This window comes from Pangasianodon hypophthalmus, chromosome 13 (genome assembly GCF_027358585.1).
Source record: "Pangasianodon hypophthalmus isolate fPanHyp1 chromosome 13, fPanHyp1.pri, whole genome shotgun sequence".
Lineage (NCBI taxonomy): Eukaryota > Metazoa > Chordata > Actinopteri > Siluriformes > Pangasiidae > Pangasianodon > Pangasianodon hypophthalmus.
This window is the reverse complement of record NC_069722.1, coordinates 21,839,260-21,859,142: the sequence shown is the minus strand read 5'-3', so window position 1 is coordinate 21,859,142 and position 19,883 is coordinate 21,839,260. Positions and strand designations below refer to the sequence as shown.

The window sequence follows — 19,883 nt, the reverse complement described above, 5'->3', positions numbered from 1 at the left end:
TTTTTTGATTAATTAATATGGTTACAGAAATAATGTAGACCACACATCATCTCTGACTCATTCTGATTGGATAAAGAATAAATGTAGAATGAAGATAAAAAGGAATAGCATTGCATTTATTTAATTATATTTTGTCTCACAAGACTCTGCAAAAGTAATGATATAAGCAACAACAAGCAATTATCTTCCTGGAGTTTAATCCGAGAGTCATGGTGCTGGATGTAGTCATAGCAGCCTGTGAAAAGAGACGGGGCCTAAAAGTGCAGATAGCAACAGACTGAGATGGTTGAGTTTGCACAGACTGCCCTCTAGAGGCACAAAGGTCCAGTTTTCAAAATACTCAGATCTAAAAGAAGTGATTTTAAAGCAACTTGTTGAAAAAAACTCAAATAGAACTAAAATACTAAGTAAAAAAAGTAAGAATTATAATGTGGAGCGCTTTTGTATGACCAGGATCAAACCGAGGGCCCTGAAGCTGTGAGGTGGCAACATTACCCTCTGTACCATATATATATATATATATTCAGAACTGACTCTGACCTAAGTAATCTTATACCAGCATAAATGTCCAGACAATGTTCACAATAAGCCACATGCAGTAAAAGTCAAAACATTTTGGTTCTTTGAGCTCCATGAATACACTGCTTATGAAAATGTGAGCTTGTCATGTGACTATAGCAAGCATGTGTTTTTGTACTGATGTCTAAGGAGAAGTATCACTGTGTGTGTCGGGCGCAGTAATACACAGCTGTGTCTTCTGTCCTCACGCTGTTCATGTGCAGATACACCTGCAGCTTACTGTCGTCTCTGGAGATGGTGAAGCGGCCTTTAACTGCACTGGAGTAATATATGTAACTGCTAGAGTACATTGCTGCAACAAATTCTAGTCCTTTTCCAGGAGCCTGTCTGATCCAAGCCATGTAATAGCCACTAACGTCCAATCCAGATGCTGTGCAGGTCAGTTTATGAGACTGATCAGGTTTGATGATGACTGAATCAGACTCGATCAGTGTCTGACTGCAGGAATCTGAAACAGAAGAATACACAAAGATAGTTGTTAAGTAAAAAAAAAAAAAGAGTGAATGAAAGAAGTTTTTTTTTTTAAATAAGAAATAAATAATAATACTAACATTGAATGAGCATTGCTAGAGCAAAGTAACTCAAAACTCTGCCTAGTCCCATCTCAAAGAATTAAAATGATCACTGTTGCTGTAAATGAACACAAACTGCTGGTATGTTGTTGAGCTGAATGTATATCAGCATAAATGGTTCAAACACAGGATTTGGTTTGCATGGCACGCCCACTAGAGACATAAAACGATTCCCAGAGGAATAGCCATGAAGAGAAAAAGCTCACTGTAAGACTGCAGCTGTGTTTCATGCTGTCAAGTCCATAACTGCTCTTTACTCATTAGATATCATGTCCTTTTAGTACATCACTGTGTAAGAACCTGAAGTTTTCTGATGAATAATCACTGAACAACACAAACATTTCAGAAACTGTATCGAATAGAAACTGAATGTAGTTCCAGAAATAATGCAGGTCACAATCATCACTGACTCTTTCAGTCAGAAGCTCATGCCAATCACTTTTCTGTTCTTAAAGCTTCGTGAATAAGGATATAATTTTAAGTATTTAGAGTTATTTATTATTCCCTATGCAGAGAAGTGTAATGAAAAATACAATAATACTATGATAATGTTTTCAACAAAGAGCGATTATCTTTCAGTTGTTTAATGTGAGTGAGATGATGGTGAATCATTGCAGTCTGTGAGGAGAGAGAAGCTGAATGTGTATTAATGAGCAGTTAGAGATGGTTTAGTTTACACAGACTGCCCTCTCAAGCCATAAAACAACAGTAACTAGGTCCTATATTCATAATAAACTGCTGTTGCATATTTCTGATAAAATACATGAACACTTGGACCTTTATCACAAATAGCACAGAAGCAGAGGAGCTCAGTGACAGATTCAGTAAGGAATAAACCACTTGGGGGCATGCTGTTATAGGAAAATAATCAAGGGCAGGGTGGTTGGATGCTGTGTCACTTGAAGTGGTGTTATTGTTCCCACTTAAAGTTATTTATTTTCCTACAGTAGATAATTATATGAAGTCAAAAACTGCTTTCAAACATGTGAAGCAAGTGGAATATTAACTGGGCTTTCAGATGCATTTCATTTAAAAAGATAAATAATATATTCTTATTAACTATGAACTGAGTAAACTTTTGTATTAGTTTTTGTTAAATGATTAAATGATCTAAATGTGTGGGTTGAAGTGTCTGTAATGTGGGGATTAGTTAATCAGTTAAATGTGCTTATTATTTAAATACAGAACTGAATTGTGATGAAGATGATGTTTTTGTGCAGCGCTGCAGCTTGTTGTGTCAGTGTGCATCACGAGCGCAGTAATACACAGCTGTGTCTTCAGTCTGCATCTTCTGTCCCCGTAAGGTCACGGTGTTACTGGAAGTGTCTCGAGAGATGACAAACTTGTTTTTAAGTGAATCTTTCTTGTAAATATCCCCATCATAATAAATGACATTGATCCATTCCAGAGCTTTTCCTGCAGGTTGTCGAATCCAAGCTGTTCCATGGTGGCTGCTGCTATCAGTGATAGAAGCTCCAGACACTCTACAGGTGATGGTTAAAGTCTCTCCTGGCTTTATAAGCACTGAGTCTGGCTGGATGAGCTCAGTAGCACAGAACACATCTGTGAAAAGAGAAAAAGAAAAGGTTGACATGTTGAACTGAAAGGATCAGATGAACTAATAAAGCTTAAATCCAAACACTCACAGGGGGCGAGAGCCAGCAGCAGCAGTGGAGCTGAAGCAAACATGTTTGTGTTGAAGGAGGACTAATGAGAAGCGCTTCCTCTCTAGATAAGCACGGTGCTAATATTACAAGAGGAGATGGAGATTTGCATAAATATTACAGAGAAGCTGTGTTGAGTGCAGCTCTGCAGCTGTTAATCAGTCTCTTCCCATTTTGTCTCTATTTTATATCAATTTAATGTGGTAAATAATTTAATTATATATTATTACTAACAATATAAATGTTATGTGTTAAATAATGCAAGCATTTTATATTCACATAAATAAATAATTATTACTTCTTATTGTTTATAGTGAAAATAAAACTGAATCTTGTAATAATACATAAAAATAATATTAATTAGAAAAACAATCCTTTATGTCATTATCAGCTCTGTATCAGCTGCACTCTAGAGAATTAAACAAGTAAAGCATTGTAATTGTCAGCACACTGCTGAGGTATAAGAGGAATAAAACACATCAGGATGAGCTGTTATAGAAAGAAAATCAACTTTAAGTTGGTAAAATCACACCATAAAACATAAAATCCAGCAGTAGACTTTTGACTGTGTGTGTAGAATGTGTAGCAACGTTGGAGATTATGGTTTTGTTGGCAAACTGCTTAAAATCTGTAGTAAAAATTATTGAAACAAATAACTGAATTTAAACGAGGATGGGAAACTGTTGTGCTTGTGATCATTCTGTTATAATGTCCACATTTTTTCATTCAGAAGTTCAAATAGGACTTTGTACAAGGTGTTTTGTACAGGGATGTTGTTGATGTGTCTCACTGTGTGGGTAACGAGTGCAGGAATACACAGCTATTACATGTTTTCAGGTGAACTTATATTAAGAAATCACACTAGAATATAAGCACATTAGGTAAGGAATAAAACACAACAGAGTGTGCAGTTACAGAAAAATAATCAGTGATGGGGTGGTGAGATGAAGCAGAGTTACTGCTGTCACGCCCAAGGTGAATATTTTAACAATATAAAAGCATGTGTGTTTTATTCCTCTTATTCCACATCAATTTGCCAATGATTAATATTTTTAAATTTAATGAATTCAATTCATTTATTTATTAATTAACAACAACACATATGTTGTATATTTTTATCCATTAAATATGTACATTTAATATTGAGGAACATCTGTGAAAAGTTAGTTTCTGTTATCTCTTACATTATAGCAGCTATCCTCTATCAGTCTGTCCCTCATGTGACTCTATTTTTTTCTCTCCTGAAGTATTCAGTAGTCTTGATGGTGTGTGGATTCAATAATCAAAAATAGATCTCTGGATTATTTACTACATCCTCTGATTATATTTAAGCATGTTAGTAATAATATACACTACGCATGAAACAGTGTCACTGAACATACTGAGACTGTACACCGTTTCACTGCCCTTAAGAGTTTTCTGTACTGGGTGTTTTTGTACAGGGATGTTGTTGATCTGTCTCACTGTGTGGTTCACGAGCGCAGTAATACACAGCTGTGTCTTCAGTCTGCAGATTCTGTCCTCGAATTGTTATTGTGTTAGTAGCAGTGTCTCTGGAGATGCTGAACTTATTTTTCAGTTTGTCACTGTAAAATGCATCCCCACTGCTATCAATGAGTCCAATCCACTCCAGAGCTTTTCCTGCAGGTTGTCGGATCCAACCTGTATGATCACTCGTAACTGAATATGAGACCTTGCAGGGGATGGAGAGACTCTGGCCTGGCTGGACTGTCATGGAAGCAGGCTGAGTCAGTTCCTCACCATGCACATCTGTGGAGGAAAACACATGGTGATATCTCACACAATATCTGCTGCACATTTATTGTTATTGTAGTAAATGAATGAATGTGATAAAGCACTCACAGGAAGCAGCTGCCAGCAGGAGCAGTAGAGATGTAGAGAACATGGTGTGTGTTGTTTGTACTGGGGTCTTTTCTGTTCTCCAAAGTTTAACAGAGACCATCACATCACATAAATAGAGTGATATCCAGCCCTGACGCTTGTATTTGCTTATCTGCTGATGATGGGAGGAGAATGTATTTAAAATGTATTTAAATAATGAGGAGGAGATTCTTCTTATGGAGATTATGTGGCTTTATAATGGAACAGAAGCCTCTTTATCAAATACTATTATTTTAAAATGTTAATGTTTTAGTCAAATTTCTTAGTGAAATAGACAAAAAGAACACAAAATTTTGTGTGATTATTTTCTATACTTGAGGATATCGGTATCGGTACCTCTCTTAAACTCATGACAGAATTCTCTCAGACTTTCTCACACATGATCACACAACTCACAATTTAACTTTCTTATGAAGTATAAGGTCAGAGGTAAAAAAAAAAGAGAGGCCAGTCTGGGAATGAATGAATGATAGTGGTTATAATGTAAGTGATAACAAGAACTAATTTGTTTTTGCAGATATTCAACATTATGAAATATGAAATATGACTTGTCATTATTTAATAAACAAAATACTGCAGTTCATGGCAAATTTCTGTTGTACAGGACAAAAAAAACCACTTTGGGGTGAGCTATTAAATGAAAATAAAGAAGTCAAGTCTGTAACATTATCCCATAAAACATATAATCTATTTGTTCAAAACCTTTTGACTCTGTGTGTATAATGTGCAGTAATGTTAGAGATGTAGCATTATGGTGTTGTTGCAGAATGATTAAAATCTACACCACAAAGTATTCAGACAAATAACTGACTTTCAATCAGACTTTGACAGATACTTTTTTGTATTTCTGGTCATTCTTTTATAATGTGCACTGTTTTTTTAACATTTATATATTAAAAAAATTCTCATAGTGTTTTGTATGAGGTGTTTTTGTACAGGGATGTTGTTGATCTGTCTCACTGTGTAAATATCGAGCGCAGTAATACACAGCTGTGTCTTCAGTCTGCATCTTCTGCCCTGTTAATGTTACTGTGTTGCTGGACGTGTCTCTGGAAACCTGAAACCTGCTTTTCAGTTTCTCACTGTAGCCAGTGCTACCGCTACTACATATATATCCGACCCACTCCAGAGCTTTTCCTGCAGGTTGTCGGATCCAGGCTGTACAGTAGCTGCTATCAGTTACTGAATATCCAGACACTTTACAGGTCAGAGTCATTGACTGACCAGGGGTTAATACTGTGGATCCGGTCTGGATCAGCTCAACACAGTGAACACCTGTTAAAGAAAAGTTATTTTAATGTTGTAAAAGCAAAAAGCTATAAGTAACCAAAACTGGATTATATGTCAAATGGAAAAACACTTACAGTGTGCGGCTGCCAGCAGCAGCAGCAGTAGGGATGTAGAGATCATGGTGTGTGTTGAAGCAGAAGAAGTAAAAGCTCTTGGTCTTCATTGCTTAAATATATAACAGGGAAGGACATTTGCATAGACACACTCCTTATCTTAGAGGAAATTTGATCAAATCCTACATAACTGAACCAATATACATTACAACAACGTGTGTGCCTTGTTATTTTCATTTTCTTAATGCATAAATGTGTCTATACACTGATTATTGTTTTGTATTTGGTTTGTTTCAGACTCAGGGTGGTGTGATGAAGTTGATCCATTACCATGTCAGAATCAGCGCATTAATATAAACCTGTGTTTTGCCTTGAAGCTGGAAATACTGTCAGAGCTGCTGTTATAGAAAATCAATCCACACCTTCTGACCAATCAGTATTGAGAATTCTACAGCACTGTGCTATAACAGATTTTATAGGTTGTGTTTAATTTTTAAGTCTCCTTTTCGTTTTGAATATTTATTAGAGATAAAGTCACCACCAGAAAAAAAAAAATCAGTTAATGAAGACAACTGAAAGAATGAATTTAGGTCATTTATTAATCTTGCTGATTGGAATTAATTAGTTTTAAATCTTAAAAGTAAGACTGCTGCTAAGAGAAACTCATGAATTTTGTTAACTGTGATATCTGTACTTATGTGTGGATGAAGCACAGATTTGGTGAAGTTTGATGTAAGGGGATATTTAACATTTATGGAAGGAGTCACTGATGAGGCTGATTAGTAGCAGGAATAAGGAGAGTGGGATCTTCATGGTGAGTGTTGATGAGACTCGACTGCTCCACTCAGCTCAGCTGCACATAAATACTGCATGGACACACAGCACTCTGGATTTGCATCATGACGTTATGATGGAATAAATGTGAGTCCTGATGATGTAACAGAGGGGAACAGCGACTAAACCTTCAACACAACATGATCATCTACTGTGTTACTGTGAAACACTCAAATCCAGCAGAGGTTTCAGATCATCCTGCTGATGACAGAGGGATAAAGGAGGGTATAATGTATATTTTTCTGTTCTTTTAGCTCATTATAATTTTTCACTCCTGTTGCATTTTAAAATGTTGCATATCTGCAGTAAATCTACGTAAAGTAAAAAAAAAATCATCATAAATCAAAAAATGACAGATGTGTGTCTGATAATGAGTGATACTGAATGAGTCTCATGAGAATGCAGTTTGTGAATTCTCTGTTTGTTGCACTTTATTTGTTGAGCTCTGCTGCCTCCTTCAGTTATTTCAAATATTGCACCTCAAACTATGAGAACAGACTGTGTGTTAAACACAACACACTGCTGGAAACATGCTGTATTATTCCTGAATCCACTGATTAAACATTGATGAACATATGTAGAACATATTTAAATCATGGGGAGGAGATTCAGCTAATGGAGGAAACGTGGCTTTTTAATAAAAACTAATTCTCATACATAATCACACAATTCACAACTTGACCTTTTATGAAGGATAAGGTAATGGCTATAGAAAATTCTTGTTGGTGATGTGATTATAATAGTTATGTTTCTGTGAGAGAGAAATTAAATACGGTTTATACCAGAGTGCTGTTTAATGCTCCATTCTGATTTCCTTGTTATAGGAAAATAATCAGCTTAAGGGTGGTAAGAGTAACTCCGCTTCATGTCGAGGCACATCACATCACCCTGTCATTGATTATTTTCCAATAACAGCATGCTCCCATGTGTTTTATTCCTTACTTAATAGCCATTCTGTATCTTTTTGTTTTGGCAGATTAACGAACATCGACTGAATGTGTAAACCAAACTCCGAGTGTTCTGGACTCTTCACTGTGTGTGTATAATGTGCAGCAATGTTACAGATGTAGAATTATGGTTTAAAATCTAAACTACTAACTAATCAAACAAATAACCAACTTCAAACTACTTGTTAATTGTGTGAATTTGTCTTTTTTGCTCAGACTTGGATAGATAAGTGTTGTACTTGTGATTATTCTGTTCTAATGTACACTGTTTTTAGATCAAAAAGTTTTCTGTACTGGGTGTTTTTGTACAGGGATGTTGTTGATCTGTCTCACTGTGGTTTACGAGCGCAGTAATACACAGCTGTGTCTTCAGTCTGCATCTTCTGCCCTGTTAATGTTACTGTGCTGCTGGACGTGTCTCTGGAAACCTGAAACCTGCTTTTCAGTTTCTCACTGTTGTAAGTGTTACCGCTACCACATGCTTCTCCGATCCACTCCAGAGCTTTTCCTGCAGGTTGTCGTATCCAGGCTGTACAGTAGCTGCTATCAGTTACTGAATATCCAGACACTTTACAGGTCAGAGTCATTGACTGACCAGGGGTTAACACTGTGGATCCGGTCTGGATCAGCTCAACACAGTGAACACCTGTTAAAGAAAAGTTATTTTAATGTAGTAAAAGCAAAAAGCTATAAGTAACCAAAACTGGATTATATGTCAAATGGAAAAACACTTACAGTGTACGGCTGCCAGCAGCAGCAGCAGTAGGGATGTAGAGATCATGGTGTGTGTTGAAGCAGAAGAAGTAAAAGCTCTTGATCTTCTTTGCTTAAATATATAACAGGGAAGGACATTTGCATAGACACACTCCTTATCTTAGAGGAAACATCTCTATGAGAAAACCTCCCCATCTGTAAAACATCTCTAATCTGTAATTTTGAATATATAATAATTTGTGAATATACAATAATATTGTCTATAGTACCTGTTTATTTTTAAATATATCCATCAGTCCTGTTTTATATTATGTTTTAACAAATCAGAAGATTAAGACATTGTTAATGAGTGAGCTTAAGGACTGTGAGGTTTTCAGGTGAATAAGCAAACACACTAGAATAAAACCACATTAAGTAATGAATAAAACACAGAAGGAGGCACTGTTACAGGAAAACAAGCAACGACAGGGTGTTGGGATGAAGCAGAGTTACAGTTAACACCCAGAAGTTGATATAAAAAAAATGCAGCTTGTTCGCTAGAAACCACAAAGAGCAAAGCTCTCCATCCTGAAGATTTTTTCCGTGCTGGAAAACGAAAAGTTACAGCTTCATGCAATGAATCATTTTCAACAGTCAATACAATTATATGTATTCAATAATCATGGACTTTGGTCCTCTGGGGGAATTTGACTAGAACAGTCTCAGTGTTCGATGTCTTACATAAACACATTTTCAATGCAGTTTAGTATTTAAACTATATTATATATAAATATATATATAAAACAGGAGGATGAGATTCATCTTATGGAGAATATGTGGCTTTTTAATGGAACAAATCTTTTCCATGACAGAAACCTGTTTACCAACTTCTGATATTCTTATATCAACAACAGAGTGAAATTTTACATATAGAGAAACTCAGAACAAGGATTAGATACTAAATTTAGGGAGGTAATTTATCTGTGCATGTGTATATTGGTATTATCTAACATGTTTTAAAAAGGCCAAAATTAGGGTTAAGGGGCAGTCAGCATTCATACTAGAGGTGTGTGTGTGCCTAAATTGTTTTAAAACCTTGTGCTTTACATTTTATTACAGTTGTGTTCTGTATCGTCAGACACACTGAATGAGCTGATGATTAAAGTCTCTTAAACCACAGTGCTGTTGAATTCTCAGTTCTGACTGGTCAGAAGGTGTGGATTCATTTTCTAGAACAGCAGCTCTGGCAGTAGTGCTGGCTGCAAGGTTTATAACTGTATGGCACTCCACATAAACAGAATAATAAAAATGTGTGTAACTGTTGATATGGTGAGAATTTCTATGAAGAGATGTTTGTTTAGCATTCATGGAAGGAGTCTCCAGTGTCAGGACTTTGTATCAGTCAGAGGTAAAGCTGTAACTAAGTTTTCAGAAAGTCTTGAGAATGGAAGGCTTTGTGGTTTCTCAGTAACATAAGCTGCAACTTCATGAGAGAGAAAAAGAGAGAGGCTGGTGAGGGACCAACTGTTGATACTGCTATAACACAAGTCTTGAATTAATTTTAAAAATGTAGTTTTTCCCAAAACAGCGTGATAGAGGAATAAAACACTTTGGGACATGCTGTTATTGTTACAGGACAGTTCAGCGTGGAACCAGTTGCAGAGTGAAAAACCCCTGCTTGCTTAGAGATAAATGGGCAAGCAGAGTTTATATATAGATAAGATGAAGGTTTAGGGAAGGGTCTGGGTGTGTTTTGTGCACTTTTCAATTGTATTTTGTATCTTTGTCTTAGTTTCATTCTCTTTTCTTGGCCATGCCTTAAACCTCTCTTGCCCCTTCTTTCCTCCATTTTCTTTCTGCTTTTCTTTGCAGTTTCTTTTCTAATCCTCTTTTATTCTCATCTTCTGTTTCTTTTTCCATTTCCTCTAGCAAAGCCCTGCCATACCATACCAGTCACCCCTCTACAAAGGTGTGACAAAGGGCTGTGTTCAAGGCTGGCCTTAAGTAACCTGCCTGGCAGCTGCAGGCAATCCAAGTTAATCAGGCTGGAGAATTCTGGGTAACTGAGTTCTCCCACATGGCCACTCTCACTGTGTTACTAACAGATAAATGCTTTTTGTTTAATATTTTAGAGAAAGCTGCCATGTGGAGTGTCTTTCAACTTTTAATATTTGGAAAAAGGTTTTCCTTATAAATATGTTCTATAGTGACTAGGATAAAAAAAAAAAAAGATATGCTTCCATATTATGAAGGGGTTTGTGTACAGCTCTGCAACCTCATGTGTCTCTGTGCTTCTCTAGCGCTGTAATACACTGCAGTGTCTTCTGTCCTCACTCTGTTCATGTGCAGATACTCCTGCATCTTACTGTTGTTTCTGAAGATGGTGAAGCAGCCATTAATTCCAGCCCTTTTCCAGGCACATGTCTGACCCAAGCCATCCAAGAGCTACTAAAATCAAATCCAGAGGCTGTACAGGTCAGGGTGTGTGATTCTCCAGCTTTGATGGTCACTGTATCTGCTTCAATCAGTGTCTGACTGCATGAATCTGAAATGCAATAACATTCAGACACAGGTCTTATACTTTTATAAATATAAATATATATACTTATATAAAAGCACATTTTCATGTTTAGAATAAATTTAATAAAGAGTGAAACCAAAAATGAATGCTCAGTGATGCAGCAACATCAGCTCAAAACTCTCCTCAGATGCATCTCAAGGAATAAAAATAGCACCTTCTCTAAATGAATACATTTCCTGAATACATCAGCATATGTGGTTTAAACATGGCGCTTAATCTGCATTAGAAATAGAGATATAAAAACATTACAGAAATAGCCGTTAAAGGGCAAATGTTTATAGCAAGACTCGAGCTGTGTTTTACAATTAAGCCTTTAGGAGCTATTTTGCCCCATTACCATATCTGCTTCTATAGCACAGAACTATACACAAAGACGTTAATGTTTTTTGATTAATTAATATGGTTACAGAAATAATGTAGACCACACATCATCTCTGACTCATTCTGATTGGATAAAGAATACATGTAGAATGAAGATAAAAAGGAATAGCATTGCATTTATTTAATTATATTTTGTCTCACAAGACTCTGCAAAAGTAATGATATAAGCAACAACAAGCAATTATCTTCCTGGAGTTTAATCTGAGAGTCATGGTGCTGGATGCAGTCATAGCAGCCTGTGAAAAGAGACGGGGCCTAAAAGTGCAGATAGCAACAGACTGAGATGGTTGAGTTTGCACAGACTGCCCTCTAGAGGCACAAAGGTCCAGTTTTCAAAACACTCAGATCTAAAAGAAGTGAAGCAACTTTAAAGCAACTTGTTTAAAAAAAAACTCAAATAGAACTAAAGTACTAAGTAAAAAAAGTAAGAATTATAATGTGGAGCATTTTGTATGACCAGGATCAAACCGAGGGCCCTGAAGCTGTGAGGTGGCAACATTACCCTCTGTACCATATATATATATATATTCAGAACTGACTCTGACCCAAGTAATCTTATACCAGCATAAATGTCCAGACAATGTTCACAATAAGCCACATGCAGTAAAAGTCAAAACATTTTGGTTCTTTGAGCTCCATGAATACACTGCTTATGAAAATGTGAGCTTGTCATGTGACTATAGCAAGCATGTGTTTTTGTACTGATGTCTAAGGAGAAGTATCACTGTGTGTGTCGGGCGCAGTAATACACAGCTGTGTCTTCTGTCCTCACGCTGTTCATGTGCAGATACACCTGCAGCTTACTGTCGTCTCTGGAGATTGTGAAGCGGCCTTTAACTGCACTGGAGTAATATATGTAACTGCTAGAGTGCATTGCTGCAACAAATTCTAGTCCTTTTCCAGGAGCCTGTCTGATCCAAGCCATGTAATAGCCACTAAAGTCCAATCCAGATGCTGTGCAGGTCAGTTTATGAGACTGATCAGGTTTGATGATGACTGAATCAGACTCGATCAGTGTCTGACTGCAGGAATCTGAAATACAAGAATACACAAAGATAGGTGTTAAAGTAAAAAATAAAACAACAGAAAGAAAAAGAGTTTTTTTTAATAAGTAATAAATATTAATACTAACATTGAATGAAGATTGCTAGAGTAAAGTAACTCAAAACTCTGCCTAGTCCCATCTCAAAGAATTAAAATGATTACTGTTGCTGTAAATGAACACAAACTGCTGGTATGTTGTTGAGCTGAATGTATATCAGCATAAATGGTTCAAACACAGGATTTGGTTTGCATGGCACGCCCACTAGAGACATAAAACGATTCCCAGAGGAATAGCCATGAAGAGAAAAAGCTCACTGTAAGACTCCAGCTGTGTTTCATGCTGTCAAGTCCATAACTGCTCTTTACTCATTAGATATCATGTTCTTTTAGTACATCACTGTGTAAGAACCTGAAGTTTTCTGATGAATAATCACTGAACAACACAGGTGTTTCAGAAACTGTATCGAATAGAAACTGAATGTAGTTCCAGAAATAATGCAGGTCACAATCATCACTGACTCATTCAGTCAGGAGCTCATGCCAATCACTTTTCTGTTCTTAAAGCTTCATGAATGAGGATATAATTTAAAGCATTTAGAGTTATTTATTATTCCCTATGCAGAGAAGTGTAATGAAAAACACAATAATACTATGATAATGTTTTCAACAAAGAGCGATTATCTTTCAGTTGTTTAATGTGAGTGAGATGATGGTGAATCATTGCAGTCTGTGAGGAGAGAGAAGCTGAATGTGTATTAATGAGCAGTTAGAGATGGTTTAGTTTACACAGACTGCCCTCTCAAGCCATAAAACTACAGTAACTAGGTCCTATATTCATAATAAACTGCTGTTGCATATTTCTGATAAAATACATGAACACTTGGACCTTTACCACAAATAGCACAGAAGCAGAGGAGCTCAGTGACAGATTCAGTAAGGAATAAACCACTTGGGGGCATGCTGTTATAGGAAAATAATCAAGGGCAGGGTGGTGGGATGCTGTGTCACTTGAAGCGGTGTTATTGTTCCCACTTAAAGTTAATTATATTCCTACAGTAGCATGTGCAAAAGTGTGTTATTCCTCTAATACCTCTCTCTTATGTGTTGTGTATTAAATCAACATCAGGAATTAGTCATTAAGAAACAACATTTTTTTGGCATCAGAGATATCAATTAATTTAAAAGCCAATTACTATGACTGCTATTCAAATTCAATTATACAGTATGAAGTTACAAACTGCTTTCAAATATGTGAAGCAAGTGGAATGTTAACTGGACATTCAGATGCATTTCATTTAAAAAGATAAATAAGATAAATAATATATTATTAATAATAACTATGAACTGAGTAAACTTTTGTATTAGTTTTTGTTAAATGATTAAATGATCTAAATGTTTGGGTTGAAGTGGCTGTAATGTGGGGATTAGTTAATCAGTTAAATGTAGTTATTATTTAAATACAGAACTGAATTGTGATGAAGATGATGTTTTTGTGCAGCGCTGCAGCTTGTTGTGTCAGTGTGCATCACGAGCGCAGTAATACACAGCTGTGTCTTCAGTCTGCATCTTCTGTCCCCGTAAGGTCACGGTGTTACTGGAAGTGTCTCGAGAGATGACAAACTTGTCTTTAAGGGAATCTTTCTTATAAATATCCCCATTATAATAAATGCTGTTGATCCATTCCAGAGCTTTTCCTGCAGGTTGTCGAATCCAAGCTGTTCCATAGTGGCTGCTGCTATCAGTGATAGAAGCTCCAGACACTCTACAGGTGATGGTTAAAGTCTCTCCTGGCTTTATAAGCACTGAGTCTGGCTGGATGAGCTCAGTAGCACAGAACACATCTGTGAAAAGAGAAAAAGAAAAGGTTGACATGTTGAACTGAAAGGATCAGATGAACTAATAAAGCTTAAATCCAAACACTCACAGGGGGCGAGAGCCAGCAGCAGCAGTGGAGCTGAAGCAAACATGTTTGTGTTGAAGGAGGACTAATGAGAAGCGCTTCCTCTCTAGATAAGCACGGTGCTAATATTACAAGAGGAGATGGAGATTTGCATAAATATTCCAGAGAAGCTGTGTTGAGTGCAGCTCTGCAGCTGTTCATCACAGTCTCTTCCCATTTTGTCTCTATTTAACATCATTATAACTAATAATATGAATGTTATGTGTTAATATATTTAATTTGTTTTTATATTTACATAAATAAATAATGTAATTATTTCTTATTATTATATTTATAGTCAAAATTACACTGAATCTTTGCCATAATACATAAAAATAATAATAATTAGAAAAACAATTCTTTATGTCATTATCAGCTCTGTATCGTGATGTACAGTCATTTCAGAAGAGCATGTAGCTAAAACTTTTTATTGGTGGCATTAAAACTGGGCTCAACATTTAACATTATAATCAAACTGTGCAACAGAAAATGCCCCAGTCAAATCATTTTCATTCTGGTATAGACTGCCCTCTACAGGCTTTAACTGATACAGAGAGGAATTGCTGATTTCATGTTGATGAGATTCTAGGTTAGATGTTCACATCCACCTTCTCAGTCACTACTGAAGACGTGTTACGGAGATCAAGTTTAGGGGGCGTGTCACTCTGTGGAATCACCTGACAACACTGTTACTGATAGGCTGCATGAATCTACAGTCTGGGCTGAACCAGATGTAATTGATAAATTCACAAATCCCAGAATCCATCTGAACAGCACACACCATATTTATCATCTGAATGAAATTTATAACATGTGAATATTTCAGCTTCACTTAAAATAAATGAAGCTGTAAGTGAATGTGAAGTTTTTGTACAGCACTGCAGCTGTTTGTGTCAGCGTGTTCCCCGAGCACAGTAATACACAGCTGTGTCTTCAGTCTTCAGGCTGCTCATGTGCAGATACACCTGCTTCTTGCTGTTGTCTCTGGAGATGGTGAATCTTCCCTGAACAGACTGAGAGTATTGTTTAGTACCACCACTCGGAGCAGAAATGTGTGAGGTCCACTCAAGGCCTTTTCCTTGAGCCTGTCTAATCCAGGATATCTCTGCATCACTATCACTAATCCCAGAGTAGGTACAGGTGAGTTGATGAGATCCTCCAGGTTTAATGACCACCGGCTCAGACTCGGTCAGTGTCTGACATCCGCAACCTGTCAAATACATTTAATCATTTCATAGTCCTACATAATCACGCAATTTATATCAGTACTACATGCACAAATAAGCTGTTACTCATGGGTTATGGTCAATAATGTCAAAATAAAACAGTAAATGATTTGTGGTTGCATGGCTGTTTCTGAAAAAAGTCTAAACTCAGTGGAAATAATGCAGCTGGAGTCTGTGCTTATAAAGGGAAAGTCTCATTTGCATGTCCAGCCCCTAGAGGAGTTATAGACTATAAGAAACATTCTGATATTCAGGTAAAACATGATCAGTTCAAGAAAAATGCTTTGCATATGGGAGGAAAAATGTAGGTCACTTGATATTAGTGATGCAAAAATATAGCTACATAAAATATTTTTCTGTCCATTGAGAATATGACTGGCTCATTCTGGGAGTGAAATCAAATGAAGTTGTGGTGTATAATTTTTGGAATTAAAAGTGTGCTGTGGATGTAACATGACCCTTCAAAGACTAAAAAGTTGTTTCAAATTGAGTCATATTTTCCATATTTAATGTTTTTTGTTTCTTTTTTTTCAAGCATGTATAATACAGTCTGGAGTTTATCTTTCCCTCTAGAGGCTCAGCGTATGTATGTGAATGTGTAAAGCTTTCACATTGTATACTTGTTTCATAACTTTTGTTCAAACAAAAACTAAATACTTGTTTGGAACAAATACATATTTAATTTAATTACAGAGTAATTTAGAGAACTGGAATATGAAGCTCATTAAAGCCGTTAAAGCCAAACTTACAGTATACAGATACAGACATTATGTGTGATCAGAAATGATATCATCTGGCCTTTAGAGATTCTGAATGCTGCAGTAACACTTTATATCCTTAAAATTCAAGAAAACATTACAATGTATAATACAAATTTATTCATTCAAAGTCTCTGGTTTGTAATATAAACAAGTGTAAACAAGATGTAATTGAGCAGTTTATTAACCATAGTAAAAGAGTCAGAATATATTCATGCTTTGCATAAATGACAACAGTAATGACTTGTTCAGTAAAATGCTGTGTGATTAAATGTGTGTGTGGTTTTTGTACAGCTGCTTCCTCAGCTTCAGTCACTGTGGCGTCTCGGGCGCAGTAATAAACCGCAGTGTCCTCTGTCCTCAGACTCTTGGCCTCTAAGTACTGTGTGCTTGCTGGGACGTCTTCTGTAAAGATGAGCTGGTTTTTCACTGACTCTGCATATGTTGCTTGATTATCGCCTGTACTCATCCTACCAATCCATTCCAGAGCTTTCCCTGGTTTCTGTCGTATCCAGGCTATGTTGTTGCTTGTCATTGAATATCCACTGATTTTACAAGAGATCTTCACAGTTTCTCCAGGTCTCTTTACCACAGCAGGAGACTGGTCCAGTCTGATCTCAGCACTGCAAAAACCTGCCAGATAAAACATTCAAAAATAATCATTAATGCATTAAATCATACACTCAGTGGAAAACATATAAAGAAGTCTCAGATACCTTGTGTTAACATGAGTATAAAAATGCACTGCTGAATGACGCTTAGCCCCATAATCAAACTCTGTGATGGTTGGAAGTTCTGTAATTCAGGTGGGTGATATGAGCTTTAGCTGAGCAACAAGCTGATTTTTATGCAGAGCAAATAATAAGAGGATGGATTTGCATAGACATCCTTTTACCCAATAGAGTCAGGTCTATAATATGAACATCCAGGGGCTGATTTTGCATGTGCCAAGGATGAGAGCGATGTCACATTTTACAGTTCGCCAGTTCAGATTAGTGGCTGTTTTTAATAATTGGTGTACATGCAAGTAACCTTCAAAGTTCTTGTAGTTTAGGAATTTCCTTCACTTTAGAGATGATTGTTCATTATTAATGAACATATTTTATATAATGAATAAATAATGCTTTACTTCAGTTAGCAACTGAACACTGTTTTATTTAACATGGGAATGCTTAATGTAAATGTTTAAATATGATTCGATGTTTTTAGGCAATGTCTATATAGGTTATAATTTACATCTTGTCTGAATTGATATGTTGGGTGTGTTACTGCTGTTGTTATTTAGAGGATGCTTCTGCTCCTAGTTCTGAGAGATAATACTTGTGTCATTTCTCATTTCAGAAAATGCTTCCTTTAAAAGCAAGTTTCATGACTTTTACCTCAGTAGAAGTGAGCTACTGCCCTCTATAGGTGCAAAAACATTTACACTTTGCTTCTGTTCTTGCAGATGTGTGTTTTGTACTGAGCTGAGTGTGTGGAGCTTCTATCACTGATACCAACATCCACTTTACACAGCTCAGATTCAACAACCTGCAGAAAAGCTTTGGAATGGATTGATGTTGAGGCCAAAGATGAAAGATTATGTTGATGTGCTTTTATCTTTGAAATACAGAGGGGTCTTAGCCCTGCTAGCTCATTTATAGCAGGCGTCCCTGGGGACAAGTGTACTGCAGAGAGATGAACATGAACAGGGATGTTTTTGTACAGGGCTGCAGTGAGTTTGTAGTGCTGTGTCTCTGGCGCAGTAATACACAGCCGTGTCCTCAGTCTGAAAGTTTTGTCCTCTTAAATAAACTGTGCTGCTGGATGTGTCCTGGCTGAAACTGATCTTGCTCTTCATTGTGTCTTTGAGATTAGTGCCGCCACCATCACACAGATATCCGAGCCATTCCAGTACTTTCCCAGCAGGTTGTCGTATCCAGTTAATACAATAACTCGACTCTGAGATCTTACAAGAGATGGAGAAGGACTCTCCAGGTTTCACGAGCACAGAGGCTGACTGAGTGAGCTCCACACCGCCAACGCCACCTGTGAATAACAGCAATAGAACATCATCAAATGTCTTCAAATCATTTTCACAACCAGATATCAAATCTAAACTCATTCAGCCAACATGGAGACTTACAGAATGCAGCCGTTAGCAGCAGCAGCACTGATGAGAACATCGTTGTTTGGGTAATTAACTGAAGTGAATTAAACTGCTCAGCTGCTCTCCTCCTCCTCACCACACACACACACACACACACTCACCTCCTTAATGTAAGAGACACGAGTGGAGGATTTGCATAAAATGCATGATCAACTACTGCATGATCTTGAAGACTCAGGTTTACTAATTTATTCATTAACATTCTTTCTCTTTGAAAACTCAATCAATTCTTTTTAAAATTAGTCTGAAATAAACACAACACTAACGAATCTCTGTGAACAACTGATTAGACCATAACATTTTTATTTTGCGAAAATGCTAAATAGCTGAACAATCATCTAAAATGCACCTTTCTCACTTAAATAGTAGGTGCCGTGGTCAGAAGGTGTTAGTTACATTTCTATAACAGCGGTTATACAGAGAGACGCTTATTTTAATGTTATTGTACAATTTACACAGGGACTTATATAATGAAAACTCCACTTAAATTTATTAAAAAAACATGTAGCATTGTTGATTTGGTGAAGATTTGTGTGAGGAGTTGGGATGTAGGGATATGAATACATTATTTGGAATGAACAGATAATATGTTCTGAACAGATACTAATACAAATAGGAGGTTTGTTTTTAGGAATCCTGCAGGAAATCTGGTTGAGACTAGAGGTGTGTATTGGGACTGGGATGCCTATTAGTTTGTTGGTTGAGGAACTGTCAGAGCCACAATTCACACACCATGCTGAGAGTACTGGAGTTTCTACCTCCATGGGAGTTTTTTTTTAATTGATTTGTTGAGCTCTGCTGCCTCCTACTGTGTTTTGAAGTTATTGGACCTCAGCATGTGACAACAGACAGTGTGTTAAACACAATAAACTGTTGGAAACATGAATCCACTGATTAATCATTTATTTTTATTGTTGAATAAATATTCTGTAAAATGAAGGAATGAATAAAAATTAAAAATGACCTCTCTTGGAAGAACATAATTTTTATTCAATTATTTTATTGAAACTACAGTTTGTGTGTTTGACCTGACACAAGATCTTAAAACTACTCTAAAAAAGAAAGTAAAAGTGTGAGTGAGATGGTTTATTAGTTGCATTGAGAGGATGTCTCTAACATGTCTCAAAGTTTTTGTAAGGGGAATCCACTATTCTGTGTCACTGTGAGCCTTTTGTGCAGTAATACACAGCTGTGTCTTCAGTCTGCAGATTCTGTCCTCGAATTGTTATTGTGTTAGTAGCAGTGTCTCTGGAGATGCTGAACTTGTTTTT

The 19,883-nt window shown here is 36.6% G+C and overlaps 6 gene segments (V, D, J or C); all 6 read right to left on the bottom strand.

Moving 5' to 3' along the window:
• Positions 1-716: 716 nt before the first annotated feature.
• Positions 717-1,143, bottom strand: LOC128319764 (immunoglobulin heavy variable 3-66-like). The segment is given in 2 exon segments: positions 717-1,027; positions 1,131-1,143. Coding segments are annotated over 2 exon segments (324 nt in total).
• LOC128319809 (Ig heavy chain V region 5A-like) lies at positions 1,144-2,910 on the bottom strand. The segment is given in 2 exon segments: positions 1,144-2,714; positions 2,798-2,910. Coding segments are annotated over 2 exon segments (369 nt in total).
• Positions 2,911-7,344: 4,434 nt separating this feature from the next.
• LOC117598886 (Ig heavy chain V region 914-like) lies at positions 7,345-8,632 on the bottom strand. The segment is given in 2 exon segments: positions 7,345-8,487; positions 8,577-8,632. Coding segments are annotated over 2 exon segments (363 nt in total).
• A 3,585-nt stretch (positions 8,633-12,217) lies between these two features.
• On the bottom strand, positions 12,218-12,680 carry LOC128317043 (Ig heavy chain V region 914-like). The segment is given in 2 exon segments: positions 12,218-12,528; positions 12,629-12,680. Coding segments are annotated over 2 exon segments (363 nt in total).
• Positions 12,681-13,938: 1,258 nt separating this feature from the next.
• On the bottom strand, positions 13,939-14,665 carry LOC117598805 (immunoglobulin heavy variable 4-39-like). The segment is given in 2 exon segments: positions 13,939-14,381; positions 14,465-14,665. Coding segments are annotated over 2 exon segments (369 nt in total).
• Positions 14,666-18,096: 3,431 nt separating this feature from the next.
• Positions 18,097-18,917, bottom strand: LOC128319762 (Ig heavy chain V region 914-like). The segment is given in 2 exon segments: positions 18,097-18,491; positions 18,589-18,917. Coding segments are annotated over 2 exon segments (435 nt in total).
• Between the last annotated feature and the right edge of the window lie 966 nt (positions 18,918-19,883).